The sequence below is a fragment of the Vipera ursinii genome (genome assembly GCF_947247035.1).
Source record: "Vipera ursinii genome assembly, chromosome: 5".
In the NCBI taxonomy this organism is placed as follows: Eukaryota; Metazoa; Chordata; class Lepidosauria; order Squamata; family Viperidae; genus Vipera; species Vipera ursinii.
Window position 1 is genome coordinate 24358444 of NC_139518.1, and position 16915 is coordinate 24375358.

The 16915-nt window shown below is 41.5% G+C and overlaps 1 protein-coding gene across 1 annotated transcript in view; it reads left to right on the plus strand.

Annotated features, from left to right (window-relative positions):
* Positions 1–413: 413 nt before the first annotated feature.
* GPR149 (G protein-coupled receptor 149) overlaps positions 414–16915 on the plus strand; it is a gene marked incomplete at both ends in the record, with an annotated part of 43869 nt that continues 27367 nt past the window's right edge. The window contains 4 exon segments of the mRNA XM_083363538.1: positions 414–1068; positions 1071–1363; positions 3518–3710; positions 10662–11113. Of these exon segments, the coding sequence (XP_083219664.1) occupies positions 414–1068; positions 1071–1363; positions 3518–3710; positions 10662–11113 (1593 nt within the window).

Genomic DNA, 16915 nt, shown 5'->3' on the forward strand with positions numbered 1-16915 from the left:
TAAGCCGGCAGTGTGAGACTGATATTCTGCTTGCTTTCCCTTACAGCACGTTTTTTGACATCGGCTTTTTACTTTGAGGCTAAACTTGATCACTTCTGAGGATTATAAAGGACTGACAAAGAACGGAGGAAAGGAGAAATTATTGTGGTTTATTTTCTTGGCTGGAATTTTTTTGCTCCTTGGGACTTAACATTAATGCTTCTTTTAACAGGGTGAGCTGGGCATTACTTGGGAGCATCCTAAGCAGGCATTCAGAAAGGGGAAAAAATCTTTACAGCCCAGGAATAAACTTGGTAGAGAAGATGAGGAATCTACGGTGGAGCTAACAATGTTTTCATCGGATGAGAACTCAAAGAATCTGGAGAAGGTAAAGTAACATCAACCCCCCAGCTATCCCAACCATCCTGGCAACAATGTCAGTTACCCATACTAATGTTTCATTAAATGAGACAAGCTCCCCAAACCGGGGAATGATGGATATACCCAAAGACCAAAAATCTTTGAATCTTTTCATTTTTTGCTTGACTTTTGTCATCACATTCTTAACCCTGCTGGGTAGCATCTATTCATTAGTTTCCTTACTGAGAATGCAGAACAAAAGTACTGTTTCAATGCTTGCAACTTCGCTAAGTGTGGATGATCTGATTAGTGTGGTACCAGCAACAATTTTTATGCTCAAGCCTTGGTTGAATGAAATGCTTCCCCAGACTGCGTGTACCACTTCAGCACTCCTGTACTTATTTCAGGGCTTTTCCAGCAACTTGATGGGGTCCCTTGTAGTTTCCTATAACTTCTACAGCCTCAATAAAATGGGAGAGAGCCAAGGGGCCACCAAGAGGCCAGTGAGCATGATATGGGCTGTTCTTACTATCTGGACTGTCTGTCTGCTGATTTGTATTTTGCCTTTATGTGGCTGGGGCACCTATGCTCCCACCTCCTGGGGATGTTTTGCTGACTGTTCCAGTTCATATACCTTGTTTCTTTTTATAATCTACTCATTTTGTTTCTGTCTCCTAATTATACTCTCCATTCCTCTTATTTATCAATTACTGTGTTCAGATGAGCAACAGCACTTTATGATGATTATCATCCAGTCACAGGAGGCCATTTTTCTTCTGGGGTACTTCCATTTGAAAGTCACAAATCTTCTCTTCCTACAGAAGACACTATGAATAAAACCCAGAAGCACTGTCAGAACTCTGACCCAGTTATCAGACAAAGTCCAGCTGACCACTGTCACTTGGACCACCATGGCACACGAAATGTGCCACGTAACAACCGGAACAGCACTGTGGATTTTGCTCAGAAACGCTTCTCGCTAATTCTGGCTCTGACCAAAACCATTCTTTGGCTCCCAATGATGGTAAAAAACAACAACAACCTTGCCCAAGTTTCTTTTCCTTATATCTAAGGGTTTAGTTAAGCAGTACCTAATGATATTTGGAAGTGGGAGCAGCAGAACAGAGTAAATTAAGCTACGACTGTATCCAACTTGAAAACTTGCGACTTGTATTTAAAACATTGGTTAATCAGATTTTTTTTTAAAAAAAAAATAGTTGCTGTGTCATTTGCTTTGTATTTTTGTATTTTGTTGGACTATCAGTTTGGCTGTTGTTAAAGTATTCCTTGTCTATTCAAACAGTTGGGTACATTATTTTAGTTTCAACTGAATGTACTGTATATTTCTAATACTGGTTTATTTAATGATCAGGAACTCAAAATGCACATATATTGGTGTATAAATGTAAGGTTTAATTAGTTTTCAGATGAGTGAGATTTGTTTTGCCAAATGTGAAAATGGTTTCTAATAGTCAGATACAAGAAAAACTACAGATGACGACTTTAGGGCTCTAGTTTTATGCTAGCATACATCTTGTTGAATGATTCCAAGGGAAAAAAAACTAGATAGAATAGGCCAGCTCTTATGCTTCATGCAGTTCAGTTGGCATCAGGTTATCTGTTGTGGTATCTGCCAAAAATTCCTTGCTTTGTTTATTAGCTGCAAGGCACACCTTTTAGTGGTGAATTGCCTGTAGCTATGTAATCAGAAGTATTCACAAATCACTGGAAGAATTTCATTATTTTCTACTTCCTTTAAAAGAAAAACAATTACTGAAAACTGCCTTGATGTTTGTGGTAGTAGATTGCAGATAGGGCAATCTGGGTTTTTCCCATTTGTTTGTTTGTTTTTGTCATGTATCTCTTACACCCTAATCAGTGCCCTATTGCATTTGTGAATCCCATTTATGCCTGGCACATAGGGAGTAATAATTTGAAATCCATTATTTTTTCAGAGCCCTTTTCTAATCCCACATTAACTGATGAACTTTAATTTTTAGCATCAATGTGGTTTAAGACTAAAGATCTGTGTACTCCTTTCCTGGAAATAAGCCTATTAGACATTAAAGAATTTATTTCAGAAGAAACACATATTTGCATTCCAGGAGTCAGAGCTGCATTCACTCACATTCTTCCCTTGCAACCTCCTCTAGCAGTCCTCCCTTTGCCCTTACTAATAAGATTTAAATTGTAAGATCCATGGGGCAAGGACTTGCTTCTTATTTATGAAACTCTGCATAATGAAAGCACTGTGCAAATCATCTATCCACATGATCTTCTCAAGGGTGCCTCTCCACCTCCTGTAATAACTCAAATGGCCCTTTATTAATAGCTCAGGTTAAAGCTATTTCTCTGCTACAGAACAGGCATCAATATGTTATGGTTTCACTTGAAACAACTGGCATTTCTGAGAGACATAGATGGACTTGTGTTAGAACAGTTCCTTTTTGACATCTGTCAAGATTCAAAGACATGCGAAGCACAGTGAGACAAATTCCAGGAGAACAGGAATGTTTATCTGCTGTATTTCAGAGAGCAAATGGCTTTGGATGTCTTTTGAAAGGCAGCAGAGACTGCTTGTTGTGGCGTCCATTGTTTTGCAATGGCCCTGTAAATATATCCTCAGCCAAACATCTCTGCAAACTACGGGATTAGCCTGACAAAGAACCTAAGGGTTCACCATCATGCCCAGGACCTAATGGACCATGGGCCATCCAAATCTGAGTCTTAACCTTACCAAGAGCAGAGCAGGGATAAGTGTGCTCATAAATATGTTTGGCGAGTGTGATGATACTGTGTGTGCAATTTTTGTGTCTGGCTACTTTTGTGTTTGGTTTTGTCTACCATATTATGTGGATTCCCAAGTAAATGAGGCTGTTGAGAGGAATAGGCTCACTTGTATTACTTGTATAGGATTGCAACATATGGCAGACATGCTTTGCAATGCTAAATAAAAGCTCTACTGAACTCAGTGGCATTTATTTGTGAATAGCAGAAAACTTTAGAAAACTTCTGTACACCTATCTGGATCATGTCTTTGTTTTCTAAGATGCCAATATTCAAGAATGGGGAAGTCTATGTAGCAAGTATTTAGAAGAATGGGGTATAATATGTGATCGCTTCTAATTCAAGCCAACTGTCTGTTGCTTAATTTCTCTGGAATACCTCTCTCTTTCAGATACAAATGGTTGTTCAATACACTGTTGGGTTTCAAAATCTTTCCTTTGAGATATTCAGCTTCCTGCTAACTTTGCTAGCTGTCACTGTCACTCCGATGTTTGTCTTGTCAGAGCACTGGAGTCACCTGCCTTGTGGCTGCATTATCAATTGTAGAAAGAGCATCTATGCAGTGTCATCAGAGGAAAACAAGGGTAAGTATGAAGGACGGGGAAAGAGGTTAAACTGCCTCTTCCAAAGGGATATTATCAAGTCTTTCTGTAACATAGTGCAGATCCAAGGGGATGTAAAATCTGTAGTTTTATATTGTTTTAACATTTTTCACTAGAACACTTCGTTGAGACCTGAACTGACTTATTTTAAAATACAGACTCCAATGTAGTATTGAAAGAGCAATGTGGTCTCTGGCTGACAGAAGTTCAACATTTGTTACATAAAATAAGGACAAATAAGAAAAAAAACCTGCTATGGTTTTGCAGTCTTTTTTTCCATAAAGTTAATGGCAGTTTACATGGTGGCAGTTTACATGGTGGATTTTTTTATTTTCCATGTCTCATAAACAGCCAAAGTTACAAATCGCCTATGCAGGCAACCCATATACAGTACATTCCAGGGACTATGAAGCACAATTTTGTTCACAATTCATGCCCAAAGCAAAATGGATCTTAAGAGGTAGATTTTTTTTCTGTCCAAAAAGATGCATCCTCTGGATCTTCTAGAGCCTGCTTTCATGTTTGCTTTATGTCAAGAAACAAAGTGCACACCTTCTGCATATTTCTGGCTTTGATCAAATATTTGCAAAGAAATTTATAGCAGATGGCGATCGAACAATTACCTAACATTTTAAAGCCAAAACTTTTTTCTCTTATTTTGTTTATGCTAATGGTTATTTTTCCCCTCTTCCCCAAAATAAAATATTTACCCTATCCTTATGGTCTCATGCAGAATTAAATAGTTAAAAGTACAATCACAACATCCAAAACCAATATTCCATTGCTTTAAAATCTTTTATTTTTATGACTACTTTTGGTGGCAACTACAGCTTGCTTTTATTTCTAATGTATTCTGTTACAAAGGATAGGAGTAGCAAACAGCAATTGAAATAGGCAACCTGTTGCCCTTTAGAAGTTCAGAAATCCAATTCCAATCAGATGCAGTTAAAGTGGCCAATGATAAGGGATTGTGAGGATTGTTGCTGGAAACATCTGGGGGCACAAGGATCCCCACCACTGCTTTAAGCCTGGATTCCAGAATCAATGCACAGGTAGCCCACAACATACGACCACAATCGAGCCCAAAATTTTTGTTGCTAAGTGAGACAATTGTTTGCCTCGTTTTATCACCTTTCTTGTGACAGTTGTTAAGTGAATCACTGCAGTTGTTAAGTTAGTAACGTGGTTGTTGAGTGAGTGTGGCTTCCCCATTGACTTTGCTTGCCAGGTGGTTACCAGAGGTGATCACATGAGCCCGGGACCCTGCAACCCTAATAAGTCAGTTGCCAAATTTTCTGACTTTTCATCACGTGACTATGGGGATGCTGCAATGGTCGTAAGTGTGAAAAATGGTCATAAGGCACTTTTTCCGATGCCACTGTAACTTTGAACACTCACTGAATGAACTGTGGTAAGTCAAGGACTACCTGTAATTAATCAGCTTATTTTCAGAGACGGTAGATTTGGAATTCTGAGAACATATAATGAGGGCTCTCACAAGATGGCTGTTAAGATAGTTATATACAAGATAGGTATACATAAAACATCCATTCCCTTCTATTTATTTGGAGCACCCTACAGTTCCCTATTTCATTGGCCTTTTCTTTTTCTGGGTAGATGGATACAGCTCCATGTTGCAGCTCCTTGTCATTTTGATTCTTTAAGAATACCTACTGTGTGTGATCTATTTCAACTTGGAGACATACTTATGAATACAAATAATGTTAGAGGCTGACCACTTAAGCAGCTTACTGTCTTCCCTGTTGAAGTCCTTAAATATTATTGTGTATGTATGTGTGTTTTTTCAAGTCAGTGTTGAAGATGTCCCTGCATTTTTCTTAGCAACATTTTGGGAGTGGTTTTCCATGGGTTGTTACACAGAGCTGAGAGAATCTGACTGGCCTGGGATCACCAGTTGTCTTTGAATCTAAGATGGGACTTGAACTCATGTTTCCCTGATTTCTAGCCTGATGCCTTGACCACTACACCAACCTTATTACTTAATATTTTAAGCAGCTGAATTTAACAGAAGTTTTATGAATTCCTGATCAGAAAGCTTTCTGGACTAAGCTATTGTGGGACTGAGATATTATTTCCTTATTTTGCATAGGGCAGGAAAATAAACTAATACTGTTATTAGTAATAATTGCATAGGTCCCAGTTTAACATCAAAAACTATGCAGATGAAACTATTCAATCTTGCTCTGGGACTCAAGCATAGAGGGTGATTGAACCACTGTTTATTCTGAAGGGATGTTTTTATGTTCATTGTTCTTCCTGAATCACTACATAAAACAAATATTAAGAATTAAAGTCAGTTAGACAGAAAAAAAATGTAGCAGATGTTGAATTCCAAGCCAATTGCACACCAAACAAAGTCAGAATAAAAAGACTTAAACTGGAGACATTCAGTTAGATGATTAACACGTCAGTTAAATGCCAGTAAGTCATTCTGATTCCTGACAACTGCATGGACAAATGTTTGACATCGTGAAGTTCTTCCCAAAGAAACCTATAATTTATTTAATTCCATCTTTATCATTTCTTTTCCCATTTTTCTAGTTCTCCCATACTTCTAAACATAGGCAACATAGATCTAGTCCAGGGGTAGGCAACCTTGGCTCTTTTATGACTCATGGACTTCAACTCCCAGAATTCCTGAGCCAGCCTGGCTCAGGAATTCTGGGAGTTGAAGTCCATGAGTCATAAAAGAGCCAAGGTTGCCTACCCCTGATCTAGTCCATCATCCAATGATGAGACAAAAACAACACACTAAAATGATGGGAAGTATAGGTTTATTATAACAAAGTAACTAAAGATTCTTCATACCTCCCCAGAAGGAAGGAACACCTCATAGTTTGGCAAACCTGTGTTCCCTGGAATTAGGCAGCCAATAAATTTTAACATCTGACTGACTGCGACAAACGATAATATTGCATGCTTATGAAAAAAGAAATCATTCTTATCCAAATCATGACTGTAGTCCTCAGAGCAATACCAAAGAGACTCCTTCAATATTTAGAAAATTTTAATTTATTTGATGTGAACACCCTAATTTTACAAAACAAAAACAAAACACATCTTGCTTAGAAGTACCTGTATCTTTAGGCACTATCTTAAAAAAATTTAGGTCCCTATTTGAGACTTGAATTATTAACACCAGTTTTAGACTGTGACTCTAATTGTAGATTACTAGTAATAATAGTATCTGTGGCTTGAGAGCACATCTGACATTTTCAAAGCCTAAAAAGAAGAGGGTTTCAATTGAAAAACTCAATAAATGGAATTATCAGTAGCTTTCTTAAGCTGCATTGATTTAAAGCAGTCCCTAGAGGCTAAAGGGGTCTGACTTAAAGGGAAGAAAATTAATTTTAGTCAAAAGCTGACAAGTAAAAGCCAAGCTCTAGGTTCTACAGAAACTAAATCTATCTCCAAACATAAAATGGTATTCTTAATTCATTTTGGGACAGCAAGGATCGAGGAGTTCTTCTTAAAATCCATGATTCTCTTAGTAATAATTTTCAGATGTGAAATTTGATGGCAATTATCATCTTGCTCTCTCTTTTTCAAAGGCAGCTTTCATAGCTATGTATTGCCACTGGAAAGAGTATACTTGCAATTGTTCTGATCTTTGCTGTCATAGAACTATCCTCATCCTTCATGACAATATATCTGCCTTCCTCATTTGAATTAATCTGCTTTTTATTCTACAGCAACTGAGCTTGTTTATCTATCCTTGAGCCCAAGGAAACAAAATTATCACATCAAATCCTTTACCATTAATAATATTAACCCAGATTTTTCATAATGCATTTTTTCATTGTGAGAGTTTCATCTGTGACAATGTTCTCACATCTTAAGTTCTTATCTGGAATCAAAATAGGATAATGGCTAATCTTTCCATACATTTACTATTTAAGACACTAACCCTCTATTAGACAGAAACAGTTGGTATCCTTGTCTCATTCTTTTTCCTATTCAAAACCATTATTTTTCTCCAAATTTGGTTTATGCAACAACTTCTTCATTGTAAAGGTTCCTCAGAAGAATGATCAGAGACAAAGAGAATAATCCAGCTCGTCTTATTTGTAGAAATCTGTGTAAACATCTTCTTCGTAAAATTTGAGGTTGAACTTTGCTTGCATAAGGAATTAATCAACTAGGTCAGTATGAGTATATTCAGCAATATTTTATAATCTTTAGTTTAGGCTATAAAATCTTGTTTTATATTTATTGACAAAGAACTGTATAGTAACTGTTTCTTCTCCTGCAATTTTACTCAGTGCAAATATGTATGAACTTGCCCCACTGTTTTCTTATATCGTACCTGGTTTACTTTCTATCATACCTGACTGTTCCTGAGCATATTCTAAAAATGCATTCTATAATTCAGTAATTCCATTTGTTTCCATATTCCTTCAACCTTGTTTGATTCTATTAGATCTGTTTTGGGATTAGATCTGAGTGTTCCTATCTAGATATTATTTTCCCTTGAATTTTTGTATTTTTTAAAAAAATTCTCTTATTTTTTCCCCATGTTCTTTTACCTTTAAGCCAAATATTTATAGTATCTTTCTCAATTTCTTTCTAAAACTGTCTTGGCTGCCTGGATTGCATTGGACTACATTTCTCCATTTTCTTTTTCTGATTATAGTGTGTTTGATTTTGCTATTGTGCATCCAGTAATGCCCATGTACTATATACATATAATCTGCATTTATGTTGCTTGACAAATAAATAAATATTTTTTCATGTGTTTATTTATTAACATATTCCCTCCTTTATTGCCTTTCTTCAAATCTTCCTATGCTTTCAGTTCCTCCATTTCTCCAATGTTTGCATGGCAATCTTCCTTCATAGTACTACTTTAGTTCTTTTGCAATTTGCCAACATCTTCCCTTTGTAGTGAGGGCAAACACTTGTTGGCTATACTCTAATTCTGATAGATATGACCCTATCATTTATTGAGTCATAACCAAGCACGTACTTAGAGGTGCTTGTTTTTTAGTATTATTGTTACTCAATTTCTTTATACTTGTTCTTTATACTTGTCTTGTTCCTGAATATAGTATACAATTATATGATTTAAAATAGCTCATTCCAGACCACCTATGTTTAAATATTCTTAAAGTATTCAGTTTAATAACTTCATTTCCACTTAACAAATTCAAGTTGCATTTGCTTCATGCCATTCCATATTATAACATCATGTGTTTTTCAAATATGAGAAAATCATCTTTTCAGTACTGGCACCATTGATATCTAGACTGTCTTACTCTTTTTGGTCAGACCTTATCTATCTCCTTATTTACCTATGAAAGTTCACTGTTCTTCCTCAGTAACCAGAAAAGTATTTCCCATACTAGGAGTCTCATCACCTGGCACACAAACTCATCCTAATGTTTTAACCAAGCCTATATTATTTTCTTGGTAAAAGTATAAAGTGGTTTGCTATTGCCTTTTTTCAGATTTAATTTTGGATTGCCACTGAAATAAAAATATATCCAAGCCCTATAAACAAATTGAAGGACGAAACATTAAACCAGACATGTCAAACTCATGACATCATGTGACATTGTGTGATATATTAGAGCTTTTTCTCCATTGCTGGCAATGGGATGTGCATGGTTTCCTGGTGACGCATCCAGCCCATAGGCCGGCAGTTGACATCCCTGCATTAAACCATCAAAATAATATGCAGAAATTGTAACACTATAGGATAGGATAGGATAGGATAGGATAGGATAGGATAGGATAGGATAGGATAGGATAGGATAGGATAAGGATAGTAGAGGATAGCAGAGGATAGGATAGCAGAGGATAGGACAGGATAGGATAGTGAATTATATAATATATTGTAGCAAAAGTATAATAATAGTATATATTGTACAAATGTATAGCAATATTTTCTTTTTCAGGGTATTATTAATGCTAGCTCCAAGTCAAATTAGAATTTATTTTTATATTATTTCTGTTACAATAAGCTCATTTAATTTACTTCCAGTGTAAATTTCACAGACTTTCAAAGAGTGTACAGTTCCTAATAGAACCAACATAAAAACTGTTTTCTAATAGCTGGGAATAACTGTGCTCTTGTTCTAAGAAATTTTTATTTCACATTCCAAGTGTTATGATATACGTATATTTAAGTCATAAATAAATATATACAGTAAATGTGCAAAACACCTTTACTAGATTTAGTACAATTTTAAACACACTTACTAGAATAAAACTCACTGAGTTCACTTAATCACTGTATGACTGATTTCCCTTTGGGCATCCACTGCACATGATCAAATGAAGGACAGCTTTTTTGGATGATTGCCCAGTTGCCACACTGTCTTGAAGATAATGACTTCCTGCTGCTTTTATTATTATTTTTAAGCATTAAAATACATCTGTTGGCCTGGTCAACATTTCTGCTAGAGGAGAGTTGGGGAAGGCTCACCCACTCCAACCTATGTCTTCCTCTATTTAATCTCTCTACGAGGCTGCAAGGGAATGAAAAACAAAGAGAGAGTAAGACAGAGTTCCTTAGAGCAATCACTTTAGAACTTTTATCTTCTTGTCAACAGTAAAAGATACGGTTAACCTTTTGTTAACCTTTGTTCCAGTCTGCACAGTGATGAACCAAAGTCTGTTTACAGCTAAAACTAATTTTGTCTACTTCCTGGTGCTAATTAGATTATGGTGTTTATACAATGTACTGACCTAATCCCTGCCCCAGTAAAGAATGTTGTACAAATCCACCTTGGCTTCAACTATTTTCTATTTTGTCATTCAATGTTTTGAAACATTGCTTTAAAATATATGTTTTGATAAAATGCACTGCTAACCCAATTATCAAAATATGATGTACTTTAAAAAAAATACTGTTAACTGTCCTGCTGGTTTCTAGCTGTTTTAATACAATGATTTACTTTCTTTCTTTAGCCAAAAGAAGAGGCTTTGAATTCAATTTGTCCTTTCAACAAGGTTATGGAATCTATAAGATATCCCATGATAACCACCACAGTGATGGTAGCAATTCAATATCTTACCACAGCTTGCTCAACTGCGATTGTGAGAACACAAAAGAAACTCAAAAAGACAGCAGCCAAATGGAGTTCAGCACCATTTCTGTGGTAGACAGCTCCACGTGTAAAAATGTTGCTGATTGCAAAAAACTTGACAGCACAGATGCCAGGAAAGACTTAAGCAGGGATAAATTCATAGACAGTCTACTTTCTGAAAAAATGACATATAAAAAAGAAGAGATCCAGAATATTGAAAAAGGAACTTTTTTTGAAGGACCAGAAAGAAGGTTGTCTCATGAGGAGGGCCGGAAACCAGAACTCTCTGACTGGGAGTGGTGCAGAAGTAAGTCGGAAAGGACCCCTCGACAGGTAGCGTGTAATTTAGTACTGAATTTTTTTATGTCCAAGGTTCATAACTTGATGCCTCTTTCAGACCTTTGAATGTTATTCCAAAGAACTTTGAAAACTTTCCACTAAAGTACAATTTTTAAAATGAAATAAAGGGAGGATACGATTAGGTGTATGGGGAGTAATCATACAATTATATTTACTTAACTTCATACAGCTCAAATGTAGACAAATCAAATTTAGTTATTGTCCTTGACCCGCTTCTTCTTTGTCCTGGCCCTGCCTACTTTGGGAAGTATGTAATTCACAAGGAAAGTGTGGTTGGCAGCAAAAAGTTGCACATGCTAAGCATTTCAGTGTTGCTGGTTCTAAGCTTTCTAAGTGATAAGTCACCTTGCTACTCAGGTTTGTAAAAAAAAAACATAGCCAGGTTCTACATTACAACTCAATCAAGGCAATATACTCAGATGTCTATAATTTATTTTGGCAATTAAGTTGCAAACTGGGAGAGTAATTATATATGAATTAGTACTAATTTCATTCAAAAATATAGGTATAATTCAAAGAAGGCATGATTCAATTTGAATGTGTGGTTTAAAAAGGCAAATATTTAATTTAAGCAGCTTCAAGTTTCTTCACCTGATTCTGAAAAAAAAAATCACACTATAAAGGGAAACATAAAAACACTGCAGTTGCTTCATTTTTTAAAAAAAGATAATAATATAAAAATACCAGGAATGGTAGATCTTTACAGCACACCCCATCTGCTGAGTTTTGACTGAATACTTTCTCTCCAATGATTTTTAAAAAGATATTTCCTCTGTACCCCTTTTAAGACAGACGTAGTGTGGATAAGGAAATAGCAGCAACTCAGCTTCCATGTATGAGAAACTGTAGAGAGGTAAGAACATGTAGAGAAGCTATGTTGAACCAACCAGAAGGTGACTCAGATTTAAAAATAAAATTGCCTAAACATTAATTCAAAAATATGTTCTATCTTTCAATTTCCTCTTTTATTTCCCATTGGAAAAGAGTTCAGTAAGCTTGGCAGGACTCTCAAGTAGAGTGTCTTGAGGGACGACAGGAGACAGTAGGCACGGTCCAAAACAATTTGTTTATTGGGCAGAGGTCCCGGGCGAGGCACTGCCGGGAATCCCCCGTATTTATAGTCAACAGCAACATTAACAACATTAGTTAGAACCAATAAACAGGCGGGGTTCTCCCGCCTAACGATAACGCCCAATAGGGAAGAGATCGGCTAAGGTAGGCGCGGCTGACAGCGGGTTGTTGCTGGGGCCAGCTGGCAGCTTTGACAGCTCCGGCTGAACTGCGCATGCGCGGTTAAGCATGGTTTTGACAGCTGTCATTGTACTGCGCCTGCGCGTCAGTTGACAGCTGTCAGAATCGGCCGGTTTGACAGCTGTCAGTGTACTGCGCATGCGCGGCAGTTTGACAGCTGTCAGAATCGGCCGCTTGCCGCGTTAATGAGGGGGGAAACGCCGCGGCAGCCTTTTGACGGCTGTCAACGGCTGCCGGGGATTCCTTATAGTTTGTGAGGGGAATGTGTGTGTGTGCTGAGTACATGACACCCCTTCCCCCCTCCCCCTGGAAGTTCAGCTTGGGTCGGCTTCGCTGTTTCTGCTGCCGGCCCATTCATAATCTGCCAAGTACGAAGGGGTTTTCCGCGGTCTGGTGGAGCGGCGAAGACTTGTGCTGGGCTGGCTTGTGCTGGGCTGGTCCTCCCTTCCCTTGGCGGGGAAAGTTTCGGGGCTTGGAGGTTGGTGGCTGTCGGCGACGTCTGGGTCGTGTGATGCAGGGTTAGGTGGCCTTTGTGGTGCCGCTGGGGGAATTAAAACGCTTGGCTGAGTTTGGGGAATGTGGTTTTGCGGCACCCGCGGTCTTAGTTGGTCGGGGTGACATTTGATAAGCCTTCCGTCTCCTAAATCGATGAGATAGGAGACTGGGCCAGTCTGATTGGAGATCACGCCTTGTAGCCACTTGTCGCCGCCCCCGAAGTTCTTTGCCCAGATGAGCTGGCCAGGAGGGAAGATTTTGACAGTGGGTGCACAGATCGGTTCGGCGGCTGCCCTGTCGGGGTGCAAACGGTCCAGTTTGGTGACCAGGCGGTGCCCCCAATGGAGCTCAGCCGGAGACTTGCCGGTGGTGGAGCAAGGGGTGGAGTGTTGTGCCAGGAGGTATTTCGCCAGTCTGCAGTGCCAGTCGCCGGAAATGATTTTCTTTAGGGCTTCTTTAGTCTCCTTCACCATGGCCTCTGCAAGACCGTTTGTGGAGGGGTGAAAGGGCGCGGAGGTGGCGTGCCTAATCAAGTTGGCCCTGGTGAAAATCTGGAAGTCATGAGAGGTAAATTGGGGGCCGTTGTCAGATACAATGACATCGGGCAACCCGTGGGTGGCAAATACCCTCCTCAATCCCCTGATTGTGGCTGCTGAGGTTGTACTAGCTACAGGGATGACCTCGAGCCATTTGGAAAAGCTATCGACTATTATAAGAAAATTTTGCCCCTGGAAGGGGCCGGCATAATCAATATGAACCCTGGACCAGGGGTTCTTAGTCACCTCCCACTTATGGACAGGGGCGTGTGGGAGGGGTGGCCTGGTCTTCTGGCACATGTAGCAGGTAGCTACAAAGTTTTCTATGTCTGCATCGAGCCCTGGCCACCATAGGTAGCTGCGGGCGAGAGATTTCATTTTGACCACGCCGGGGTGACCGTCGTGGAGGGAGGTTAGAGCTTGTTGTCTGTACGGGGTGGGTATGATGACACGGCTGCCCCAGAGGATGCAGCCGAGGTGGGCTGACAGTTCATGGCGCCTTAGGAAGTAAGGCTGAAATTCTGGACCCGGAGAGGTGGATTGCCAGCCGGTTAAGACCCAAGTTAGAACCCTTCCCAGGGGTCTGTCCTTGCTGGTTGCAGCAGCTATTTCTATTGCAGATACGGGGCGGTCCGGCAGTTCCTGGATAGCCAGGATTTGGCCGGCTGGTGCAGGGTCTGGGTCGAAGTTGGGCAGGGGCAGTCTGCTAAGGCCGTCTGCATGACCCATTTCCTTGCCTGGTTTGTGTTCGATTTTAAAAGAGTACGCTGCTAGGAACGTGGTCCAGCGAAGCATTCTAGGGGATAGAATTTGCGGGGTCAATTTGTCCCAGGTGAAGAGCCCTAGCAGGGGTTTGTGGTCGGTAAAAATTGTGAAGTGCCGACCGTATAAGTAATCGTGAAATTTCTTCACGCTGGCCACTAATGCTAGGGCCTCCTTGTCAATTTGCGCGTAATTGCGCTCGGCTTTGGATAGGGTCCTGGAGTAGTATGCGATGGGGGATTGAGTTCCATCGCTGTGGAGGTGGCTGAGGACTGCGCCTATGCCATAGGGTGAGGCGTCGCAAGCGACGCAGAGGGGCATTTTCTCTTTGTAATGGGTGACAGTAGATTTGCTTGAAAGGAGCTGTTTCAATTTGTTAAAACTGTCGCTGTGGGCTTGGGACCAGAGCCACTGGGCTCCTTTGTCTAATAGCCTGTGGAGAGGCTCTGCTATTGTAGCTTTGTGAGGGAGGAAGGCGTGATAAAAGTTTATGAGACCCAGAAAGGCTTGTAGTTCTGCCTTATTTTTGGGTGGTGGGGCTGCCCTGATGGCTTTGACTTTAGAATCCGTGGGGTGGATTCCGTTGGCATCAATTTTGTAACCCAAAAATTCAGTGGAGGGTACCCCTATGGAGCACTTTTCTTTCTTTAATTTGAGGCCGGCGGTGCGGAATCTTTGAAGCACCTCTCGCAGCCTGTCAGCCAATATTTCCTCAGATTCCCCCACGATGAGCACATCATCGAAATAGAGGCAAACCCCTGGGATTCCTTTGAGAGTTCGCTCCATGGTTTCCTGGAATATTCCAGGTGCCACAGCGATTCCGAACTGCAGGCGGTTCACCCTGAACGCTCCACGGTGGATGACTATGGTCTGGGCATTGGCCGTTTGCTCTGAGACTGGCAGCTGCAAGAATGCATGGGCCAGGTCTAGTTTGGTGAAAATAGTGCCTGCCTGAATGGAGGAGAGCACATCCCTGACGGCTGGGACTGGGTAGGCATGGGGGTTTAAAGCACGATTAAGGGTGGCTTTATAGTCCGCGCAGAGGCGGACCTCCCCATTAGGCTTGACAGGGGTGACTATGGGGGTTTCCCAAGTGCCCCCTTCCGTGGGTTCTATGACTCCCAGTCCAATTAGCCTGTCGAGCTCTGCTTCTATTTTTGATTTGAGAGCGAAAGGGACACTTCTTGCCTTGATCCTGATAGGCAGGACCTCTGGGTTTAGTTTTAGTTCTATGGGGGGGGCATTGAATTTCCCCGGTGTCCCGTCAAAGACGTCTGCGTATTGTTGGCAGACGGCTTGTAATTGGTGAGGCTGAGAGTGGTTAACGCCCATAACTTTTTTTCCCAGGGGTTCGAACCAGTCAAGGCCAATGAGTCTGGCTCGTTTTCCTGCTGCGATTTGGGCTGTTAGTTCTCCCTGGAATTGCTGGTAGTTAATGGAGAGCTTAGTTTCCCCTTTTAATTTGATAGGGGCGCCCTGGAAATCGGCTAGAAGAATTTTCGAGGGGGTAATAGGGAACCGGCGTCTGCACTGACGCGCGATTCCTTGTAGAGTGTCCCAGGAAAGAATGGAGACTGAGGACCCAGAGTCCACCTCCATCTCGCAAGGGATTCCCTGTATCCGGATCTGAATTTTAATTTTGGGGCGGATATAGCTGGTGGTTAAGGGCCCCTGGTCCGTGCTAGTGGTCATGACAGATGACCATAGGGTGTCCCCTGGCAATTTGGGGGGGGAATATTACCTTCCGGGGCAGCCTCCAAGTCGTGAAGGGTCTTGCGGCCGGTGCTGCGGCAGGCAGAGCGAATGTGGCCGGTTTTGCCGCAGCCATGGCACTTGGCATTGTGAAATTTGCATGATGCCCTGGCATGGTTGCCACCGCAGCTGGCGCACTTGGAGTGGTTGGTGGTCTCCTTTGAGCCTCCGGCCAGCCGATCTGGTCTTTTGTCACCCTCACGGCAAGCTTGGGGGTTGGCAGGTCTCGGACGGATGGCGTCCACTTCGGTCTTCTGCTTGGCTGTTCCCGGGTCAGAATTTCTAGGGCAGTCATGGTGGACTGACCCTGTGAAGGGATTTCCCGCCGGCAGCGCGTCTTCCCGATGGCTATCTTCGTACGCCATTATTTCAATCGTTAACTCGGCCTGGTCCATCGTCGGCTTGGTGACGAGTTTCTTCTGCAGCTTCAGGTTCCTCAGACCGACGATGACCTGGTCTCTTATGCGGTCTGGGAAACGGCAGCATCAGGCCGCTTGTCGGACCGTCGCAATGAACGATTTGGCCGACTCGCCAGGTTGTTGGTACTGGCGGGCGAAATTCAGGCGCCAGTACAATTCGGACTGTCTTGGCGAGAAGTGTCGGTTGAGGAGGTCGACTAGCTCGGCGTAGGGCATAGTGGCCACCGGATCGGGGCTGCAGAGCCCTACGGCGACATCATAGACCGCCGGGCCGCTGAGGCAGAGGAGCGCCGCGGCTTTGGGGCGATCCTCGACGATGTTATTGACGAGGAGGTACCCCTCCACTTGCCCGAGATGTGACTCCCAGCCCTCGGGCTGGGAGACATCGAATTCTCTGACATGCCCAAGGTTGGCCATACTGTCTGGTCCGCGGGTCTGCTTAGGGTGGTGTAGGTGGAGGGATCTCCCAAACCAGCAAGTGACTTCAGCAGTGTCGGCTGGTGGGACGGCTTCCCTCCTTCACTTGTGGCTTCAGCTAGTGACTTCAGCTAACAAGCAGA